This window comes from Cervus canadensis, chromosome 2 (genome assembly GCF_019320065.1).
Source record: "Cervus canadensis isolate Bull #8, Minnesota chromosome 2, ASM1932006v1, whole genome shotgun sequence".
Lineage (NCBI taxonomy): Eukaryota > Metazoa > Chordata > Mammalia > Artiodactyla > Cervidae > Cervus > Cervus canadensis.
This window is the reverse complement of record NC_057387.1, coordinates 76,960,293-76,982,987: the sequence shown is the minus strand read 5'-3', so window position 1 is coordinate 76,982,987 and position 22,695 is coordinate 76,960,293. Positions and strand designations below refer to the sequence as shown.

Here is a 22,695-nt window from a genome sequence, read left to right as displayed (position 1 = left end):
AGGAAATTAGAGATACCAATGGAACATTTCATTGAAATATGGGCACAATAAAGGACAGAAATGGTATGGACCTAACAGAAGCAGAAGATATTAAGAAGAGGTAGCAAGAATACACAGAAAACTATACAACAAGGATCTTCACAAACCAAATAATCATGATGGTGTGATCACTCACCTAAAGCCAGACATCCTGGAATGAGAAGTCAAGTGGGTCTTAGGACGCATCACTTTGAACAAAGCTAGTGCAGATGATGGAATTCCAGTTGAGCTATTTCAAATCCTAAAAGATGATGCTGCGAAAGTGCTGCACTCACTATGCCAGCTAATTTGGAAAACTCAGCAGTGGCCTCAGGACTGGAAAAGGTCAGTTTTCATTCCAATCCCAAAGAAAGGCAATGCCAAAGAATGCTCAAACTACTGCACAATTGCACCCATCTCACATGCTAGCAAAGTAATTCTCAAAATTCTCCAAGCTAGGCTTCAACAGTTCATGAACCATGAACTTCCAGATGTTGAAGCTGGATTTAGAAAAGGCAGAGGAACCAGAGATCAAATTTCCAACATCCATTGGCTCGCTGAAAGAGCAAGAGAGTTCCAGAAAAACATCTATTTCTGCTTTGTTGACTATACCAAAGCCTTTGACTGTGTGAATCATAACAAACTGTGGAAAATTCTGAAAGAGATGAGAATACCAGACCACCTGACCTGCCTCCTGAGAAATCTGTATGCAGATCAAGAAGCAGCAGTTAGAACTGGACATGGAACAACAGACTGGTTCCAAATAGGAAAAGGAGTACGACAAGGTTGTATATTGCCACCTTGCTTATTTAACTTACATGCAGAGTATATAATGAGAAATGCTGGACTGGATGAAGCACAAGCTGGAATCAAGATTGCAGGGAGAAATATCAATAACCTCAGATAAGCAGATGACACCACACTTAGGGCAGAAAGTGAAAAAGAACTAAAGAGCCTCTTGATGAAAGTGGAAGAGGAGAGTGAAAAAGTTGGCCTAAAGCTCAACATTCAGAAAACTAAGATCATGGCATCTGGTCCCATCACCTCATGGGAAATAGATGGGGAAACAGTGGAAACAGTGGCTGACTTTATTTTTTGGGACTCCAAAATCACTGCGGATGGTGATTGAAGCCATGAGATTAAAAGACGCTTACTCCTTGGAAGGAAAGTTATGACCAAACTAGACAGCATGTTAAAAAGCAGAGACATTACTTTGCCACCAAAGTCCATCTAGTCAAAGCTATGGTTTTTCCAGTGGTCATGTATGGATGTGAGAATTGGACTGTAAAGAAAGCTGAGCACCAAAGAATTGATAATTTTGAACTGTGGTGTTGGAGAAGACTCTTGAGAGTCCCTTGGACAGCAAGGAGATCCAACCAGTCCATCCTAAAGGAGATCAGTCCTCAATATTCATTGGAAGGACTGACGCTGAAGCTGAAACTCCAATATTTTGGCCACTGGATGTGAAGAACTGACTAATTTGTAAAAACCCTGATGCTGGAAAAGATTGAAGGTGAGAGGAGAAGGGGATGGTAGAGGATGAGATGGTTGGTTGGCATCACCGACTGAATGGACATGAGTCTGAGTAAACTCCAGGTGGTGATGGACAGGGAGGCCTGGCATGCTGCAGTCCATGGGGTTGCAAAGAGCCACTGAACTGAACTGAATTTCTCCTAGAACAAAATTTTACACAGAGTCTGCATTTACTATCACAGATTTCTCCTGTCAAAGCAGAATCAAAGTCCATGGTATCATTGAAGAAACCTGGTTAAAATTCCCTAATTGTTTCCCACTCCTTTCTCACGGAAGCAGTTCTTTATTCACTCCCACCATACGTTGCCAGTGTTCCATAAATGCAAGGGAAAATCTGTTGGGCTCTGAAGGAGAGCCCCACCAAAATTCAATCTCAGGTCCTAGTTGATGTTTTCATAGGAAAAATTCCTTAGTATTCAGTTTTATAAAACAAAATCAAATCATTTTGTTGTGCCAAATGTTAGTAAAGTGAAGATATTGTTGGAAATTTCTCAACTGCCTTGCTGCTGCTGCTGCTGCTAAGTCGATTCAGTCATGTTCAACTCTGTGCAACCCCATAGACAGCAGCCCACCAGGCTCCTCCATCCACGGGATTTTCCAGGCAAGAGTACTGGAGTGAGGTGCCATTGCCTTCTCCCTCAACTACCCTACCTGGACATGAAACTGACCATGGGAGTCTGCTAAGTGGTCTCCCCTACAATCCATCCTCCACAAAGAATTGGAGTAATTTTGTAAATGTAGAGAAAAACACTCTCATCCCTAAAGCCATTCAATGATTCCCACTGCTATTCTATTCAAATAAAACCCAAACTTCCCTATACGTAGAGCTCCAACCTAATCACATCTCCACCATATTCTCTCAGGCCTTGCCAGTTCCCATTTGAAGCCGAGCTTTTTCCTGACTGAGAACAATTGTCTTTTCCTCTTCCTGGAACTCTTTGCCCTCAACATTTCAAATAACTGGCTCCTTCTCGTCCAACCTATCATGTGTCATCTCACTGCCCACTCCTGATGGAGGACTTCCCTGACCACCATTTCTAACCCTTAGCTGCTTTTTATTACATTACTGTTTTATCGTCTATAGTATGTGTGATCTGAAATTATGATTTTTGCTTTGTACACTTGTTTTTGTTTTGTATATTTATTTATTGAATACTGGAGCCAAAAAGGTAGTCACTTCATCTGAATTGTTGCACAGCACATGAGAAGTGTGAAATAAATATCTGTGAAATGAATGAACTCATTAAACTGATGTCCTGTTTTCCACAAAATTAGTAAACAGTAAGAAAAGGTAGTCTGAGAAAAGATGCCAGTTTCTGTAGTTGATATGGGCAAATTATCACCTTTAAGAGGCTCACAGTTGACTGAAGAAAGCAATGGGCAATTGTGATACAGCCTGATAAATGCCATGCCTGCCTGCTAAAGTCTCTTCGGTCTTGTCCGACTCTGTGACCCTATGGACTCAGAACCCGCCAGGCTCCTCTGTCCACGGGATTTTCCAGGCAAGAATATCCAGTGGATTTCCGTGCCCTCCTCCAGGGGATCTTCCCAACCCAAGGATCAAACCCATGTCGCCTGCAGCTCCTGCATTGCAAGTGGATTTTTTTTTTTTTAACCGTTGAGCCACTGAGGAAGGCCAACAAACGCCAACAAGGAGGTAAATATAGGGTCCTCTAGGATCACAAGAAAGGAGCCTAATCTTGTCTTCGGTGATTTCATAAGGAATCGTCAGACCCAGAGGGATGGGATGGAGAGGGAGGCGGGAGGGGGGATCCGGAAGGGGAACACATGTAAATCCATGACTGATTCATGTCAATGTATGGCAAAAACCACTACAATATTGTAAAGTAATTAGCCTCTAACTAATAAAAATAAATGGGGAAAAAAAAGCAAAAAAAAAAAAAAGGAATCGTCAGTTCAGTTCAGTTCAGTCGCTCAGTCGTGTCCGACTCTTTGCGACCCCATGAATCGCAGCACGCCACATAAGGAATCGTAGGCAAAGGTAAATCTGAACGATGAGTGAAGGAAAAATGGAGGGGGGAAGGATGAAATGAACGTGGTAAATATCTAGACAGAAGGACAGAAAGTGGCAAAACTCAGCAAGAGATGAGAAATTTTAAGTAGTTCATGTTGCAGAGCATTCTTCCAGAGTAACTGAAGGATTCGATGACATAATAATGTATGCGAACATATCATGACCGCTGAAGTGCCATATGAAAGTGAAAGTCGCATAGTTGTGTCCAACTCTTTGTGACCCCATGGATTATACAGTCCATTTAATTCTCCAGGCCAGAGTACTGGAGTGGGTAGCCTCTCCCTTATCCAGAGTACATTCCCAACCCAGGGATCGAACCCAGGTCTCCCGAATTGCAGGCGGATTCTTTATCAGCGGAGCCACAGGGGAAGTGCCATATAAGTTGTTATAAACAAGCGCAGACCAGTACTATCGGTCATATGTTACCTGATAATTTCTAATATTCAAAGAAAAAGAAAAGATGATTTCGGAGGACTTCTAGTGAAGTCTTCTCTTAAACGCTAGACCCTCTGATTTTTTCCCCCTACCCCAACAAAATTGATGGACCTAGCAGTCTCACCGGGCGCGGAGATAGAGGGGGCAAAGGAGGCCTTAACAACGGTTCTCATTGGCCTTTCAAACTGAACCGTTTGGACGATTGGCTGCGGAGGTTGCCAGAGGCCACCCCACATCGCTGATTGGATGAGGAGCAGCCAAGTGCCCACCTCCTCTACAGTTCCGGTTAGTCTTGTTGCTTGGCAACCGATTTGCATCTTCTTGCCCAACTGGCACTCAGTTAGTTACACCTGTGAAGGGGAGACGGTGACTGGTTAAGAATACCCTAAACTTACGCCTCTTACGCCCACTTCACGCACAAACAGCACGAGTGGTCTCAGGGTTTCATCCACGTTTACCTTCAGGCTGGGCTGTGGGCTGGAGCCGCAAGGAAACACCGCGGTGGAGAAAATGCTCACGTCTTCCTTCTGAAGTCCTCCTTTAGAAGAGTCAGAGGAGGAAAGAAAGTCGCTGCTACGTGCCCAACATAGGGCCACCTCTCTTGGGAGTATACAGCATTCTGAAGCTCGAGAAAGCAAATATTTATGTCAGTTTACTAGGTATAGGAGAGTGACCCATAACGTCAGACACTTGCCTCAGAGCGAACCCTAGTAGTGAGGGGACAGGGTCAGAGGCTTTTTTGCCTTATCATGTACAGCAGAGCTTACATCTTGCTAAAAAGAGAATTCAAAGAGTTGAAGAACAACAATTATGAGGTGAGTATTGGAGACGTGGAGGGTGTGTTTCATTGGGGTATGAGTTTTTAAAAGCAGTTTAATCTCTTTGTTCTACAAGGCATAATTTAGTTAAATCTAATTTGCACTACAGACTTTTTAATGAAACTATTTCAGTATAATAATCTGTTTCATAATAATTATTAGTATTTCATAATAATAGTTAACAGTACTGAGCACACTGTGCTGAGTAATTTATGGACTTTAATCCCTGAATGTAACAGTCTATCAGGTAGTAAATAACTAGTAGGTGCAGGGTTGCATTCACTAATTATCAATTGTGCCTGCATGTTCAGTGGCTAATTTGTGTCCGACTCTTTGCAACCCCATGCACTGCAGCTCACCAGGCTTCTCTGTCCATGAGATTTTTCCAGGCAAGAATACTGGAGTGGGTTGCCATTTCCTTCTCCAAGGGGTCTTCCCCACCCAGGGATGAAACCCAAGGTCTCCTGCATTGGCAAGTGGATTCTTTACCTCTGTACCACCTGGGAAGCCCCTCAATTATCAATACAATATTGTAAAATAAGTAGATAGTGTTTTGTTTTACCTACCAGAAACCTAAGTCTCAGAAAGCTTTCAGTAAATATTTGGGCTCGGGATTCCATCACAAGGTTTTTGACTCCAAAATCCCTTGCTCTTAAGTCTTGAGTTCTGTTTCTTCCTGTCTAGTACACTTTTTGCCAATTGCTGTGACGTATAACACATAAGTGTCTTTCCCTTATAATTTTATTTTTTAAATTTTATTTATTATCATTTTTGGTTTGGGCTGGGTCTTCATTGTTTTGCACAGTAATACATTCTTTTCCCTCCATTGGAATAATGCCTCAAGTATAGGAAAATTTTATTTTTATATATGAGTATAATTTTAGAGTTGAGTTTTTCTTAATGAAAATTTCTTACTTCATGCCTAATATAGCATCTATAGGGTTTTTTTTTTAAAGCTATGAAGAAATACATGCTTTCCAACTATTCCTTTCTTTTTTAATTTGAATCTTAAATTGTCTATAGAATATATAAGTCACATATTCCATTCTTGACCTTCCGGTCCCATTTGTGATTTTCATACTAATGATTTATTTAAAATTTACTATTGCATGTATTTTCTGGAATCTACCTTAACTTCTGGGTAATAAGACAATATATAACACCTTCTCAAATCAAAAATTTTTATCAATAAAAGAAAATTTAGAGTTTTTGGAATTCATTGTAGCCTAATATCTGATTTCCCAAGCTGCAATAAATATTTAATCTTTTTTTCTGCTTTAATTTTTCTTGCTGCTTAGGGTATCACTGCCTTTCCTATAAGTGAAGATATGATGCAATGGGATGTTGACATTGAAGGTCTACAGAATACAATTTGGCATGGTTTGTGCTTTGAAAACCAATTTACTTTTTTTTTTAAGCCTTTATATTACTAGCCTAATTTCTTTAAGGTTGCACTGTATAAATTTTCTAGAATGCCTGAAGTTTTCACATGTTAATTTTTTCATTGTATGGCTTAATTTTTTTTGCCATTTGTCAACATGGATGGAAATTTCAGGTTTGAATTTTTCTTTATGCCCAGTCTTACTGTTATCATGTTTTTAAGAAGCAGACATAGGAAAACATATCAACTGAGAATATTATCTAATAGTCTTCCATGAATTCAGAAAATAACTTAAAAAAATGCCTATTGACAGAAAAATCCCACAATTATGTTTCATTTTTTTTTCTCTATGATTTTCCCACAAATGTCTGTAAGTTAAGTTCTCAAGAAGACTAGGCAATCATAAACTTTAATGACCATGCCCTCTTACAGTTGCAGATTAACAACATACATTTGCTTAGTGAGATAGGGGAGAAAAGCATGTAAGTGGATAGTTACAATAAACTATAACATGTCCTGTTATGAATTTTGAATGGAAAATTGAGGAGGCAGTACTTAGTTAATTTTGCCTTGGAGTGTCGGGAACAGCTTCCCAATGAAGTGACACTTGAATTGGGTCTTGAAGAAAGTCTGAGAATTCACCAGGTTTAGAATCAGAAGGTAGTGCAGGTAGACTGAACAGCCTAGCAAGAGCTGAAGAGAGAGGATTCTGGAGCAGAGAGTAAATATGACAAACCCAGTGAAGAGGCTGGTATTAGAGGGACAGAGTTAGTGGATGAAAAGGACTGGTAAGAATGTGGCTGAAAACACTGGGTTAGATTGTGAGTAGTCTGTTATACCATCTAGAGGTGTCTGGGCATCCTCTAATTCAATTTACTTATAGTAAAACTCTAGGGACATTAGGGAGGCTAAACTGTAGGCATAAACATCAATGTTAGGTTACAGTTAATCATTAATGTGACACTTTAGTAAAAATATTTATTTCTGTATCACAGGAGCATTCTTCCAACTGAGAATAAATTTTACATCAGAATATAATTTTGTCCCTCCAGTTGTGAAATTCAGAACAATTCCTTTTCATCCAAATGGTAAGGAACAAATAAAATTATTATCATAAATTCTGTCCATATTAATGTTATTCTTCATTAGCGTTTAATAATGTTTATTTTTAACATTATAAAGTAAGCATACTTATTGGGGAAAATATTAAAAAGCAGGAAAAATTATCATCTGAATCCTAATTCAGAGAGATACTGTTCTCAACATTTAATGAGATTTATTTCCTTTCTTCCATGTATGTATTTTATTTCCATAGTTGAGTTATTACACAAAGATGTATATATTTTTATTTAAAATGACATAATACATTTATTTCTGCAGTGTTAAACATTCTTCAATATATAATTTTGAACATGGATGATATTTGTATGTCTTCTTTAGAAAGATGTCTTTTCAGGTCTTCTGCCCACTTTTGGTTGATTTGGGGTTTTTTTTAATATTGAATTGTATAAACTGTTTGCATATTTTAGATGTTAACCCTTTGTTGGTAACATCATTTGCAAATATTTTCTCAAATTCTATAGGTTGTCTTTTCATTTTGTCAATGGTTTCCTTTGCTATGCAAAGCTTTTAAGTTTAATTGGGTCCCATTTGTTTATTTTTGCTTGCCTTGGGAGACTGAGCCAAGAAAATAATGCTATAATTTATGTCAAAGAGTATTCCATGTATGCTTTCTTCTAGGCATTTTATGGTTGCTGGTCTTACATTTAGGTCTCTAAACTGTTTTGAATTTAATTTGTATATGGTATGAGGGAATATTCTAATCTCATTGTTTTGGCTCACTGATATGGCTGTCCAGTTTTCCCATTACCACTTGTTGAAGAAACTGTATTTTCTCCATTGTATATTCTTGCCTCTTTTGTTGTAGTTGAATTGACCACAAGCACATGGACTTATTTCTGGGCTCTCTGTTCTGTTCCATTGATTTATGTGTCTGTTTTTATGACAATATGATGTTGTTTTGACAACTGCAGCTTTGTAGCATAGTCTAAACCCTCAGAGGGTTATACCTCTAGCTTCATTCTTTTTTCTCAAGATTTCTCTGTGGCTCCATATGAATTTTAGGATTATTTGTTCTAGTTCTATGAAAATATTCAGGATATTTTGATAGCAATCTGTTGATTGCTTTGAATAGTATGACCATTTTAACAATATTAATTCTTCTAATCAAAGAGTATGGGATATTGTTCCATTTCTTTGAATCATCTTCAGTTTCCTTCATCAGCATTTTATAGTTTTCAGGGCATTGATCTTTCACCTCCTTGGCTAAATTTACTTCTAGGGTTTTATATGCTATTTTAAATGGGATTTTTTTTTTTTTTTTTACTTTCTCTATATGATATTTCATCATTGTTGTTCAATCACTAAGTTGTATCTGACTCTTTGCAACCCCTTGGACTTCAGCACCCCAGGCTTCCCTGTCTTTCAGTATCTCCTGGAGTTTGCTCAAGCTCATATTGAGTTGATGATGCCATCCAACCATCTCAAACTCTGCCACCCACTTCTCCTGCCCTCAGTCTTTCCCAGCATCAAGATCTTTTTCAGTGAGTTGGCTCTTTGCATCAGGTTACCAGAGTGTTGGAGTTTCAGCTTCAGCATTAGTCCTTCCATGACTATTCAGGGTTGATTTCCTTTAGGATTGACTGTTTCATCATTAGTGTATAGAAATACAATAGATTTTTGTATATTAATTTTTTTTCCTTCAGACTTGCTGAATTCATTTATTCTAATAACTTTGGGATGGAAACTTTAGGGTTCTATATAAAGAATATGTTTAATATTCTTATTCATATTTAATTAATAAAGATTTGTTTCCAGTAACAGTATTGAATGTACAGAAAAGGGAAATGTCCATAAATAGCTACAATGTCCATAAATATAGGAATTTTTAAGTAAAATGTATTATAGCTATATACATTGCTTTTACACATAACAAGAAAGATATATGAAGACTTTACTCTTTGGTCATTGTTATGTCCCTAGAATCTTCACTCCCTGGCATAGAGTTGGTGTTCAAATATTTTTTGAATAAATTTGTCCAAAAATATGTTGGCAATTTACTATTAAATGAAAAATACTCTGAAGAATAAAATGTAATTTAATTTTAAAAACACAATAACTACACACACAAAATTGTGTGTATTTTTTCCCAAATACTACTAATAAGTTAGTTAATTGACTGTATTAGGGCATAGGCTAACCTTTTCAAATGACTTTCCAATGTACATAGAACAAAGCTGGCAGGAAGGTTTTACCATCATCAACTTGTGGGTTTCATTTCTGGACCTAAGACATTTATTCTGTCACTATTTCCAGCCAGTGGGGAGGGGAGAGAAAAAGAGAAGAGGGCAGAACAGCTTCCTTAAGAAAATATGATCCAAAAGGTGCACACTTTACTTCTGCTGATGTCCCATGATTAAGACTTAGTCACACGGTCACATCTTGTTAGAGGAAAGGCTGGGAAAATGTGGGCAACTATGTATTCATCTAAAATGACACAGGGGGATGGGGAGGAGGCAGGCATCATATTTCTTACTATGGAGAGAAGAAATGGAGAAAAGGAAGAACAAACACTGGAGGACCATGAGTAACGTTCTTGAAACTTTTCATATCATTTCTTGATCATCTTTTTTACCACTGAGTCATAATTTCAGTTTTCACTTACCACAGTTTTAATACCAACTAGAATTTTTTTCTAAATACTTTTTTTTATCACATTGTTCACTCACATCTTTTGTCCATTGCACTGTTAACTATTATTGTAGTTTTACACTTGATCTTAGCCAAAAGGCCAATAAGCCATTATTGTAGCTTTAAAACACAGTGTCCCAAATTGAAGACCCCTCTTTTCACCTTGTCAACATTTTCTTCCCAGATCTTTCCTAAAGGTTGCAGGATCTTTCCATTGGATATAAATATTTTTCTTATTTTTTATAAAAATTGTTTATATGTTAATAAAAGTATTTTTAATAATGATAACTATCATTTTTTGAGGATCCACTCTATGCCAGGTACTATATTAAGGACTTTGTTTTTTAAACTCTTTTCAGTGAAAGTAGGTACTTCAAGCATATTCCCCACTTCACATACTAGGAAAATGAGACCTAGAGAGGTAGTTCATTGCTCAGTGTCCATTGCTGATAAGTGGAGGAGTCAACCGTCAAATTTATGTGTATCTGACACCAAAGTCCATGCTCTAACAACTGGTTTATGTTGACTGTCACATTCATTGCAAAGATTGTCACTTGCTTTCTAACTTAGTCTATGATATGTTGATCTTCATAAGTTTTAAATGATAATTTTATGTATAAATATTAATGTGTTATTTTAATACAGTAGACCCACATTCTGGCAAGCCCTGTATAGATTTTTTGGACAGCCCTCGTAAATGGAATAGAAGCTATACATTGAGTAGCATCTTACTTACCCTCCAGGTAAGAACAGATTAATAATAAAATGCTGTCTTTGTTGTTGTTTAGTTTCTCAGCTGTATCAGACTCTTTTGCACCCCCATGGACTGTTGCCTGCCAGGCTCCTCTGTCCATGGGATTTCCCAGGCAAGAATACTGAAGTGGGTTGCCATTTCCTTCTCCAGGGAATATTCCCGACTCAGGGATCAAACTTGTGTCTCCTGCATTGGCAGGTGGATTCTTTACCACTGAGCCACCAGGGAAGCCCAATGATTTCTTTAATACATTTAATTACCCAATTATTCAAAGTATAAGGAATAAAATATACAATGTTATATTTAAATTTTAAAGGATTTGAGTAAGCTTATATGACTCAATAATATTTCTACATCAAAACTGTAAAATGGAACTTGAACTATAAAAACTATTATTTTTAAAGTGAAATTGATAGCTTAGGCCCTTTCCAACCAAACAATATGTATTTTATAAAAGAAGAAAAGAACTGTTTGGATGGTTTCAATTCTGGAAATATACTCTTAGGCTTGCTTTTGGCTCCTAACATCACTTTGTAATGTTGAACAGGCCTTTTAGATCTTTCTTCATTCATGAACCTTGCCTTCCTCAGAGAGGTGAACAAGTGACTACAACATAAAATAGTCAGCTATATCCTTTATTTATGACAGTACTAGAGACCTGCTTTGATAAGCTTTCATGTCAAACCCAGTGAACAATTAAACCTGAAATGTCCTCCTCTGCTCAGTAGATCCCTGTTTATAGAATGCATCCTTTGCATCCTAAATCTATGGTATTTAGAAGCTGCTTCTGTGTTGTGAGTGTGTTATGTCATTCCTGACCCTCAAAGAGCCTCCTTTCTCATCCTGAGATGTTAAATGATTTGAGCATCACTTGCTTTGACCACTTACATCTGGCCCGGTGAGATTCTATCCACCAGATTTTATCCATGATAAAATTCTATCTACTCATCATTAATAATAGTTGGAGATAAGTATTAAATTTTGATCTGAAATACCTGGAGAATAAAGTATTCTGGCTTAATTGAATTTTCTCAGTAACATAGAATTATAATAAAAATTCCATCTCTCCTATGTCTTGTTTTCAAAAATAAAACTATCCTTGATTTTCTATCTAGTCATCCTAGTAGGCTGAGTAAAATTTAAATTTTTTAAAAAATAAATTTAAATTTACAATAAATTTTTAAAAATTCAATGTTAAATTTAATCATTCATTCATTCTACAACTGTGTGTTGAGCATATGTGCTGGTGCCAGGCCATGCTCTGGAAGAGAGATTGGAGCAAAACCTTTGAGGAAGTAAGCGAGCGTGATGTGCAGAGATTTGTGGTTGATCTTTCAGATTCTTTCAACCTGAGTCATCCTATCTCTTCCACCTAAGTAGAAACAGCCTTAAAAACAGTAAAAGTGAATGTTCTCAAAAATGTAATGAGTGAGGGCAAACCAGAATGAAATGGTGAACAGTTTGAATTGCAGAATAATTTAATAAAGGTAAATTGGGGACTGTGAGTTTAGATAGCTTGGCTTCACTTCTTGGTTCTGCCACTTAATACTTTTTTTTTTCACTTAATACTTTTAATACTTAATACTTAACACTTTTGGAACAAGTTTGTCCACTTATCATTCCCTTTATTTCTTCATCAGTAAAGTGGGGCTGTTAGTAGCTAACTCATATAACTTGTAAGGACTAAATGTATAAATACATGTAAAGTACTTAGAACCATGAGTGGTCTAAGAAAAGAATTCAATAAAATCTGGTTAATATTTTATTGTTCTTAATTTTTACCAGTAATACAAAGTGACAACAAAGTGTTCCCAAATACATCATGAAAAGCCAGTAGATTACACAGTTTCTTTTATTTTTCAAATAGTTTTATAAAACAAATATGCCCACATTAGAAAACATTTTTAAGATAGTAGAAAGGAAAAGAAAATCACTGGTAATCATAAAGAAAATTCCTTCCCTGTTGTTATTAACATTTTCTTCTGATCTTTTCTCTTGTGTTTTTGTTTTAAATCTTCAGTTCCACATTCCCTGCAAGATCAAGGCCAAATTCTGTTGCCTGACAAATGATCTACTTCTCACACCTTGGCCTTAACCCTCTGAAACACACCATGGCATCCCGCTCATATTTATATCTTTATTATTTTTTTATTTTTTAACTCACAGTTCTTGGTTCAATTCAGGTTAAAAAGCATTTATAGAGTTCTAAACTCTAAAGTTACAAACCAAGTCAATCTTGGACCTTACAAAGTCCTCAGTCCAGTTCTGCGTCTGACTAGCATCCTACTTTATTCCCTCTTTCTCAGTCCTTTTAGCAAGCAGCTGCTCACATTTTAAGAGTCAGGTCAAAAGATGATTCCTCTGAAATGCCTTTCCTGATTTCCTTTCCTAGGTGAAATTGATGGCTTTGGTTTGGGGAGGGGGTCTTTCTTTGTGAAGTGGTGCCCTAAGTATGTGTGTGAGAGAACTATAATGCTATAATGCAAATACTGCTTCCTTATCTGTCTTCCCCTATTAGAGTGTAAGACCCTGAAGGTCAGGAAACAAATTTAATTCCTGTGGTAGATACTAAGTAATATGACTGAAGCAACCAATCTGTCTTTACATAGTTGCAATGATACTATCAGTTAGTTCAGTAGCTCAGCTATCAGTTCAGTTCAGTCGCGTCTGACTCTTTGTGACCCCATGCCTCTCTGTCAATCACCAACTCCCAGAGTCCACCAAAACCCATGTCCATTGTGTCGATGATGCCATCCAGCCATCTCATCCTCTGTCATCCCCTTTTCTTCCTGCCCCCAATCCCTCCCAGCATTAGGGTCTTTTCCAACGAGTCAACTCTTTGCATGAGGTGGCCAAAGTATTGGAGTTTCAGCTTCAGCATCAGTCCTTCCAATGAACACCCAGGACTTATCTCCTTCAGGATGGACTGGTTGGATCTCCTTGCAGTCCAAGGACTCTCAAGAGTCTTCTCAACACCATAGTTTCAAAAGCATCAATTTTTCGGCACTCAGCTTTCTGTCACAGTTGAAATGGGAGCAATTGTGTGGTAGTTTGAGCATTCTTTGGGATTGCCTTTCTTAGGGATTAGAATGAAAATGACCTTTTCCAGTTCTGTGGCCACTGCTGAGTTTTCCAAATTTGCTGACGTATTGAGTGCAGCACTTTCACAGCATCATCTTTTAGTATTTAAATAGCTCAACTGGAATTCCATCACCTCCACTAGCTTGTTCATAGTGATGCTTCCTAAGGCCCACCTTGACTTCACATTCCAGGATGTCTGGCTCTAGGAGAGTGTGAGTGATCCACACTTTGTGATTATTCTGTGTTGTGAAGATCTTTTTTTACAGTTCTTCTGTGTATTCTTTGCCACCTCTTCTTAATATCTTTCTGCTTCTGGACTCTATGGGAGAAGGCGCGAGGGTGGGATTAATCTGAGAGAACAGCATCGAAACATGTATTTATTCAAGTGTGAAACAGATCGCACAGTCCAGGTTGATGCATGAGACAAGTGCTTGGGGCTGGTGCACTGGGATGACCCAGAGGATGGGATGGGGAGGAGATGGGAGGGGGTTCAGGATGGGGAATACATGTAAATCCATGGATTCATGTCAATGTATGGCAAAAACCACTACAATATTGTAAGTATATTAGCCTCCAACTAATAAAAAAAAAAAAAAAAAAAGGGGGGGAGAGAAAAAAAATATCTTCTGCTTCTGTTAGGTCCATACAATTTCTGTCTTTATTGAGCCCATCTTTGCATGAAATGTTCCCTTGGTATCTCTAATTTTCTTGAAGAGATCTCTAGTCTTTCCCATTCTTTTGTTTTCCTCTATTTCTTTGCACTGATCACTGAGGAAGGCGTTCTTATCTCTCCTTGCTATTCTTCGGAACTCTGCATTCAAATGGGTATAGCTTTCCTTTCCTCCTTTGCATTTTGCCTCTCTTCTTTTAATAGCTACTTGTAAGGCCTCCTCAGACAGTCATTTTGATTTTTTGCATTTCTTATTCTTGGGGATGGTCTTACTCCCTGTCTCCTGTACAGTGTCACAAACCTCCGTCCATAGTTCATCAGGCACTCTGTCTATCAGATCTAGTCCCTTAAATCTATTTCTCACTTCCACTGTATAGTCATAAGGGATTTGATTTAGGTCATACCTGAATGGTCTAGTGGTTTTCCCCACTTTCTTCAATTTAAGTCTGAATTTGGCAATAAGGAGTTCATGATCTGATCCACAGTCAGCTCCTGGTCTTGTTTTTGCTGACTGTATAGAGCTTCTCCATCTTTGGCTGCAAAGAATATAATCAATCTGATTTTGGTATTGACCATCTGGTGATGTCCATGTGTAGAGTCTTCTCTTGTGTTGTTGCAAGAGGGTGTTTGCTATGACCAGTGGGTTCTCTTGGCAAATCTGTATTAGCCTTTGCCCTGCTTCATTCCGTACTCCAAGGCCAAATTTGTTACTCCAGGTGTTTCTTGACTTCCTACTTTTGCATTCCAGTCCCCTATCATGAAAAGGACATCTTTTTTGGGTGTTAGTTTTAGAAGGTCTTGTAGGTTTTCATAGAACCGTTCACCTTCAGCTTCTTCAGCATTACTGGTTGGGGTATAGACTTGGATTATCGTGATATTGAATGGTTTGCCTTTGAAACGAACAGAGATCTTTCTGTCATTTTTGAGATTGCATCCATGTACTGCATTTTGAACTCTTTTGTTGACTATGATGGCTACTCCGTTTCTTCTAAGGGATTCCTGCCCACAGTAGTAGATATAATGGTCATCTGAGTTAATTTCACACATTCCAGTCCATCTTAGTTCGCTGATTCCTAGAATGTCGATGTTCACTCTTGCCATCTCCTAGTGACCACTTCCAATTTGCCTTGATTCATGGACCTAACATTCCAGGTTCCTATGCAATAGTGGTCTTTACAGCATTGAACCTTGCTTCTATCACCAGTCTCATCCACAACTGGGTGTTGTTTTTGCTTTGGCTTCATCCCTTCATTCTTTCTGGAGTTATTTCTCCACTGATCTCTAGTAGCATATTGGGCACCTACTGACCTAGGGAGTTCATCTTTCAGGGTCCTATCTTTTTGCCTTGTCATGGGCTATAAAATATTTTATACTATCCAATTAGTTAAAGCCCGTGAATTTGGAATTCCTTCTGTGGATGAGTTTGATATTTACTTTTGCTTATATATGAAAGCACAAGTTTTCAAAGAAATCAAGATCATAGACATTTAGGAGCATATGATTAGCATATTAGACTTGAAAATATTTTTAACACTATTTCAAGTATCAACCCCATGGATAACAATGTGATAATTATAAATGTGTATCACTTGTTATTCAAAAGGTTATAATCAGAGAGTCATCTAAATTTAAATTATTAGTACTTAAAGAAAATGAAAAACTCAGTTCTGGAATGTGAAGTCAAGTGGGCCTTAGAAAGCATCACTACAGACAAAGCTAGTGGAGGTGATGGAATTCCAGTTGAGCTATTTCAAATCCTGAAAGATGATGCTGTGAAAGTGCTGCACTCATCCCCTTTTCCTCCTGCCCCCAGTCCCTCCCAGCATTAGGGTCTTTTCCAACGAGTCCGCTCTTTGCATGAGGTGGCCAAAGTATTGGAGTTTCAGCTTCAGCATGTCCTTCCAATGAACACCCAGGACTGATCTCCTTTGGGATGGACTGGTTGGATCTCCTTGCAGTCCAAGGGACTCTCAAGAGTCTTCTCCAACACCACACTTCAAAAGCATCAATTTTTCGGTGCTCAGCTTTCTTCACAGTCCAACTCTCACATCCATACATGACCACTGGAAAAACCATAGCCTTGACCAGACGGAACTTTGTTGGCAAAGTAATGTCTCTGCTTTTTAATATGCTAACTAGGTTGGTCATAACTTTCCCTCCAAGGAGTAAGCGTCTTTTAATTTCTTGGCTGCAGTCACCATCTGCAGTGATTTTGGAGCCCAGAAAAATGACAGAGGATGAGATGGCTGGATGGTATCACTGACTCGATGGGCATGAGTTTGAGTAAACTCTGGGAGTTGGTGATGGACAGAGAGGCCTGGTGTGCTGCAGTTCATTGGGTTGCAAAGAGTCTCACATGACTGAGCAACTGAACTGAACTTGTGTAGTTGTTTATTGATCCTTCAAATTTATTTATCCTCTGGATAGCTTTCTATGTTATTTCATGCTATCACAAGGCTACTTTAGAAGCTGGACTTTTACTACTACTGCGGGGTATTTGATTTGTGTATGTTAATTATTCCTTTCATTGCAATTCTTAAAAAATCATTAAATGTAGTTTGTGTGTATATTATATGCAAGTTCTTAAGCATAGTGGTGAATGCAAAGACCACTGAATAAACTCTACCAAATGTGTCTCTCTGAGTAAGACTTTCTCCAACCAAAGAGCAAAAGCTTACTCTTGAAGAAAAGTTTCATCTGCTTCCCACCCACTTTGAAAGATATAGTGAAATCCACATCAAATCCTTGTTTAAGCAGTTGCAATATTCTTGAAAATATAGCCCAGTGTGTTTTCCAAATATGAAAAAAAAAAGTCAGAAAATTCTTGTTGCTTTTGAAATATCCGCTGTCAGATTACTGGTTTTGTTAGTGAAAGGTTGCCGTCATTTCCATGACTCTTAAGCCACAATAATCCACTCTGAGCTGTAACTGCACTTAGACATTCTGGTTGTAATTATTTTGGCTATATTTTATTATCTAGTTTATTTGTTGTAATCTGACATTCAGCATACTGAATTATTGAATAAATATTTCAAATTTGTGTTAATATTAATTTTGAGATTCCAGATAAATAAGAACATAGCCTAACAACCACCATATTTTGGTTCCTACTGGTCACCTATATTATCCAGATGTGCAGATACTATTATAGGCAGAATTTTGAAGATGTCCCCAAGACTCTCACTGTCTGGTTACTCAGTCAAACTCTAGGTGTGAAGGAATTTTGCAGAAGGAATTACCATTACTAATCAGCTCACCTTAAATAGAAAGGTTTCATGAGTTATGCTGGGGGATGACCAAAATAATCACATGAGCCCTTACCAATAGAAGAGGAAGACGAGTCTCTCAGAGGAATGCAGTAAAGATGGAGGAAAGGAAATTGTAGGAGAAGTCCAAGCAAAAGCAGGTTTTTCTCACTTTTGCCTCTTGAGACATAGAGGTCCCAGTGTAAGTTCCAGCAAGAGATGTCTCAGGGTTGAGGGCAGCCCCCAGTTAACCATCAGCAAAGAAACAGGAAACAGTCCTACAAACAGTGAATTCAGGAACTGAATTCATCTAGCAGACAACCATAGGAGTGGAAAAGGTCAGTTTTCATTCCAATCCCAAAGAAAGGCAATGCCAAAGAATGCTCAAACTACCGCACAATTGCACTCATCTCAAACACTAGCAAAGTAATGCTCAAAATTCTCCAAGCCAGGCTTCAACAGTACATGAACCGAGAACTACCAGATGTTCAAGCTGGAATTAGAAAAGGCAGAGGAACCAGAGATCAAATTGCCAACATCCAGTGGATCATCGAAAAAGCAAGAGAGTTCCAAAAAAACCTTTACTTTTGCTTTATTGACTACGCCAAAACCTTTGACTGTGTGGATTACAACAAACTGTGGAAAATTCTTAAAGAGATGGGAATACCAGATCACCTTACTTGTATTCAGGTCAGGAAGCAACAGTTAGAACTGGACATGGAACAACAGACTGGTTCCAAATAAGGAAAGGAGTATGACAAGGTTGTATATTGTCACCCTGCTTATTTAAATATATAGAGTATATCATGTGATATGCTGAATGAATGAAGCAAATGAATGAATGAATGGATGGATGAAGCACAAGCTATAATCAAGATTGCAGGGAGAAATATCAATAAGCTCATACACACAGATGACACCACCCTTATGGCAGAAAACAAAGAGAAACTAAAGAGCCTCTTGATGAAAGTGAAAGAGGAGAATGAAAAAGCTGGTTTGAAACTCAACATTCAGAAAACTGAGATTATGGTATCCGGTCCCATCACTTCATGGCAAACAGATGGGGAAACAGTGGAAACAGTGCAGACTTTATTTTGGGGGAGTCCAAAATCACTGAAGATGGTGGCTGCAGCCATGAAATTAAAAGATGCTTGCTCCTTGGAAGAAAAGCTGTGATCAACCTAGATAGCATATTAAAAAGCAGAGACATCACTTTGCCAACAAAGGTCCGTCTAGTCAAAGCTATGGTTTTTCCAGTAGCCATGTGTGGATGTGAGAGTTGGACTATAAAGAAAGCTGAGTGCTGAAGAATTGATGATTTTGAACTATGGTGTTGGAGAAGACTCTTGAGAGTCCTTTGGAGGAGGGAGGAGCCAAGATGGCGGAGGAATAGGATGGGGAGACCACTTTCTCCCCTACAAATTCATCAAAAAAACAATTGAACGCAGAGCAAACTTCACAAAACAACTTCTGATTGCTAGCTGAGGACATCAGGTGCCCAGAAAAGCAGCCCATCATCTTCAAAAGGAGGTAGGACAAAATATAAAAGATGAAAAGAGAGAGTCCCTTGGACAGCAAGGAGATCTAACCAGTCTATCCTAAAGGAAATCAGTCCTGAATATTCATTGGAAAGACTGATGCTGAAGCTGAAACTGCATTACTTTGGCCACGTGATGTGAAGAACTGACTTATTTGAAAAGACCCTAATGCTGGGGAAGATTGAGGGCAGGAGGAGAAGGGGAAGACAAAGGATGAGATGGTTGGATGGCATCACCGACTCAATGGCTATCAGTTTGAGCAAGCTCTGGAAGCTGGTGATGGACAGGGAGGCCTGGCGTGCTGCAGTCCATGGGGTCACAAACAGTTGGATACAACTGAGTGAACTGAACTAACTGAACAGAAACCTGAATGAACTGAGACACATTCTTCCCAGAACCTCTGAAAAGAGCCCAGCCAGCCAATACCTTAATTTAAGTCTTGTGCAATCTTGAGAAGAGAAGCCAGTAGAACCAACCCCAGCTTCCTACCTCTAGAAATATGAGAGAATAAATTTGTGTTGATTTAGATGCTAAATTTGTGGTAATTTGTTATAGCAGTGGTAGAAAACTATGGTTGTTCAGTCGCTAAGTCATGTCCCTTTGTGACCCCATGGACTGCAGCATTCACACTTCCGTGACCTTCACTACCTCCAAGAGTTTGCTCAGACTCATGTCTATTGAGTCAGTGATGTCATCCAACCATCTCATTCTCTGATACCCTCTTCTCCTCTTGCCTTCAGTCTTTCTCAGCATCAGGGTCTTTTCCAATGAGTCGGCTCTTCACATCAGGTGGCCACAGTATTAGAGCTTCAGTTTCAACATCACTCCTTCTAATGAATATTTAGGGTCGATTTCCTTTAGGATTGACTGGTTTGATCTCCTTGCAGCCCAAAGGACTCAAGAGTCTTCTCTAGCACCACAATTCAAAAACATCAGTTCTTCAGTGCTCAGCCTTTTTTATGGTCCAACTCTCATATCTGTACATGACTACTGGAAAAACCATAGCTTTGACTATATGGACCTTTGTTGGCAAAGTGATGTCTTTGCTTTTTAATACGCTCCCTTGGTTTGTCATAGCTTTCCTTGCAAGGAGCAAGCATCTTTTAGTTTCATGGCTGCAGTCACTGCAGTGATTTTGGAGCCCAGGAAAATAAATCCGTTACTATTTCTACTTTTCCCCCCAATTTGCCATGAAGGATGGGACCATGAGTGTCTTGAGAGAAGGACAATGTCTCATTTGTCTTTGTCTCCAGGTGGACATATTGTAGGCATTTAATAAATGCTTCTTGAATGTTGTATGTAGTGGTTTGTCTTTTTCCCCTAAGAAAAAAGCCGCTTTAAAAATTCTATGTTCTATATGTTTTCCTATAGTTATGCTTTCTAATCCAGTGCTAGAAAATCCAGTGAATTTGGAAGCAACCCATATACTGGTGACAGACGAAATTCTGTACATGCCATGATCTTAATTTTTTGGATGTTGAGAAAACTACTTGTTTTTGTTGTTCAGCCTCTAACACTTCAGTTAAAGTTCAATCCAACACTTTCCAACCCCATGGACTGTAGCACGCCAGGCCTCCCTGTCTCTCACTATCTCCTAGAGTTTGCCTAAATTCATGTCCATTGAGTCGGTGATGCCATCCAAACATCTCATCTTCTGTCACCCTCTTCTCTTTCTCCTTTCAATCTTTCCCAGCAGAGAAAACTACTAGTGACACCAAATTAAGCATTCAGTGATCTGTGGGGATATTGAATTGCATGCAAGCTTTTAATACATGTGTTTGTTTATTCATGATCTAAATATCTCATGTTAAAATGTAATTATTTTTTTAATGGAAATGTTTCAGTGTTTCCTAATGTTTGGTTCCCTTTACACATAAATCAATTTAAAGTTATATGATAGGAAGGAATAATTTACGGGGAGGAACTTGTAACTTGCTTTGATCCTAATGTTTGGCTCATGAATGTACAGTGTAAAACCAAGATAGATCATGAGTGTCTTGAGAGTAAGGACCATGTCTCATTTGTCTTTGTCTCCAGGTGGACACATTGTAAGCATTTATGAATGCTTCTTGAATGTTGTATGTACTGGTTTGTCTTTTTCCCCTAAGAAAAAAAGCCGCTTTAAAAATTCTGTGTTTTATATGTTTTCCTATAGGTTATGCTTTCTAATCCAGTTCTAGAAAATCCAGTGAATTTGGAAGCAGCCCATATACTGATGAAAGATGAAACTCTGTACAGACTAATAATTCTACGACTTTTCCACCAGCCGTTACCATGTAAGAAGTGACTACTTATTGTTATTTGCCAAGTATTAATTATTAGTAGCAAGTAAATGATCTAGCAAGTAACTTGCAGTATTTTCTGTATCCATTTTCAGTAATGAAGTCATACTGAGATCTTTCCTGTTGTATCTGTGTCAAAGCCATCTGTGTCATCCTTTCTTTTTCTAAGTGAAGTAATTGACTTACAACGTTGTGTTGGTTTCAGATGTACAGCAAAATGATCCCGTTATACACATATATTTATCTATTTTATATATGTGTTTTTTCAGATTCTTTGCTCTTATAGGTTATTATAAAATATTGAGTTTAATTCCCTGTGCTGTACAGTAGGCCCTTACTGATTATATATTTTATGTATAGTCAAGTATATATGTTAATCCCAAACTCTTAATTTATCCCTGCTTCCCCCTTTCATAATGACAAGTCTGTTTGCTATGTCTGTAGGTCTATTTCTATATTGCATATAGGTTCATTTCTGTCATTTTTTAAGATTCCACATATAAGCAGTATCATGTTTGTCTTTCTCCATTTGGTTTAGTGTGATCCTTTTTTTTTAATTATCAAAAATTGTAAGCTTAGTATTTTTAAATGTCATGGTCATATGGACAAATGGTGCCCGTGTCATAAAGATATGACATCAGTTTTTAACTCTCTGATCTACAGTAGCTGTTTCTTAGACTTCACCCTCAGTAACCACCAGATCTTACTAATCTGAGACTCCTTTCCCCTTGGTTAGGAAAACTGTCAGCATTTTTTTTTTTTCTAGAGAGCTCCCCTTCTACGTTTTCCTTCAAAGAATCAATGTGGAAATGACTGAGGCTTTGCAGTCCTTCTGTTCTGTTGACCAGTGTTTTTCCGATACCCTTGGTCACTTCACTCTCTTCTTAACCAACAACCCTTTCGTAACTCTTAACTCCATCACCTCCATGGCTCCTTTGCTTTCTCTGCAATGAGAAGAGCAAAGCTATTGGCTCCTCTTGCCCAGAGGGGTTAGCCACAGGTAGGGTTGGGCTTCTGGTGACATAGCGTTTTCCTTTACAATCTGCCCTTCCTTTCAGTGGTACCCAACAGCATCATACGGTAACTGGCCTTGTTATCTCCCCAATCAGCAGGCGTTGCTGCTCAGGCTCACTCTTCCAGACTGATCTCTCTTGT

The 22,695-nt window shown here is 38.3% G+C and overlaps 1 protein-coding gene across 4 annotated transcripts in view; it reads left to right on the top strand.

The window, feature by feature from the left end:
• The first annotated feature begins 4,329 nt into the window (after nucleotides 1-4,329).
• UBE2U (ubiquitin conjugating enzyme E2 U) overlaps nucleotides 4,330-22,695 on the top strand; it is a 67,179-nt gene continuing 48,813 nt past the window's right edge. For 2 of the 4 annotated variants that reach the window (XM_043461085.1, XM_043461086.1), the window contains exons 1-5: nucleotides 4,330-4,836; nucleotides 6,138-6,219; nucleotides 7,216-7,308; nucleotides 10,616-10,713; nucleotides 21,414-21,534. In XM_043461085.1, coding sequence (XP_043317020.1) covers nucleotides 4,771-4,836; nucleotides 6,138-6,219; nucleotides 7,216-7,308; nucleotides 10,616-10,713; nucleotides 21,414-21,534 — 460 coding nt within the window. In that variant the 5' untranslated portion in view covers nucleotides 4,330-4,770. Of the gene's footprint in view, nucleotides 4,837-6,137; nucleotides 6,220-7,215; nucleotides 7,309-10,615; nucleotides 10,714-21,413; nucleotides 21,535-22,695 lie in introns of those variants that run through there. The other 2 variants (XM_043461088.1, XM_043461087.1) reach the window with 2 other exon arrangements.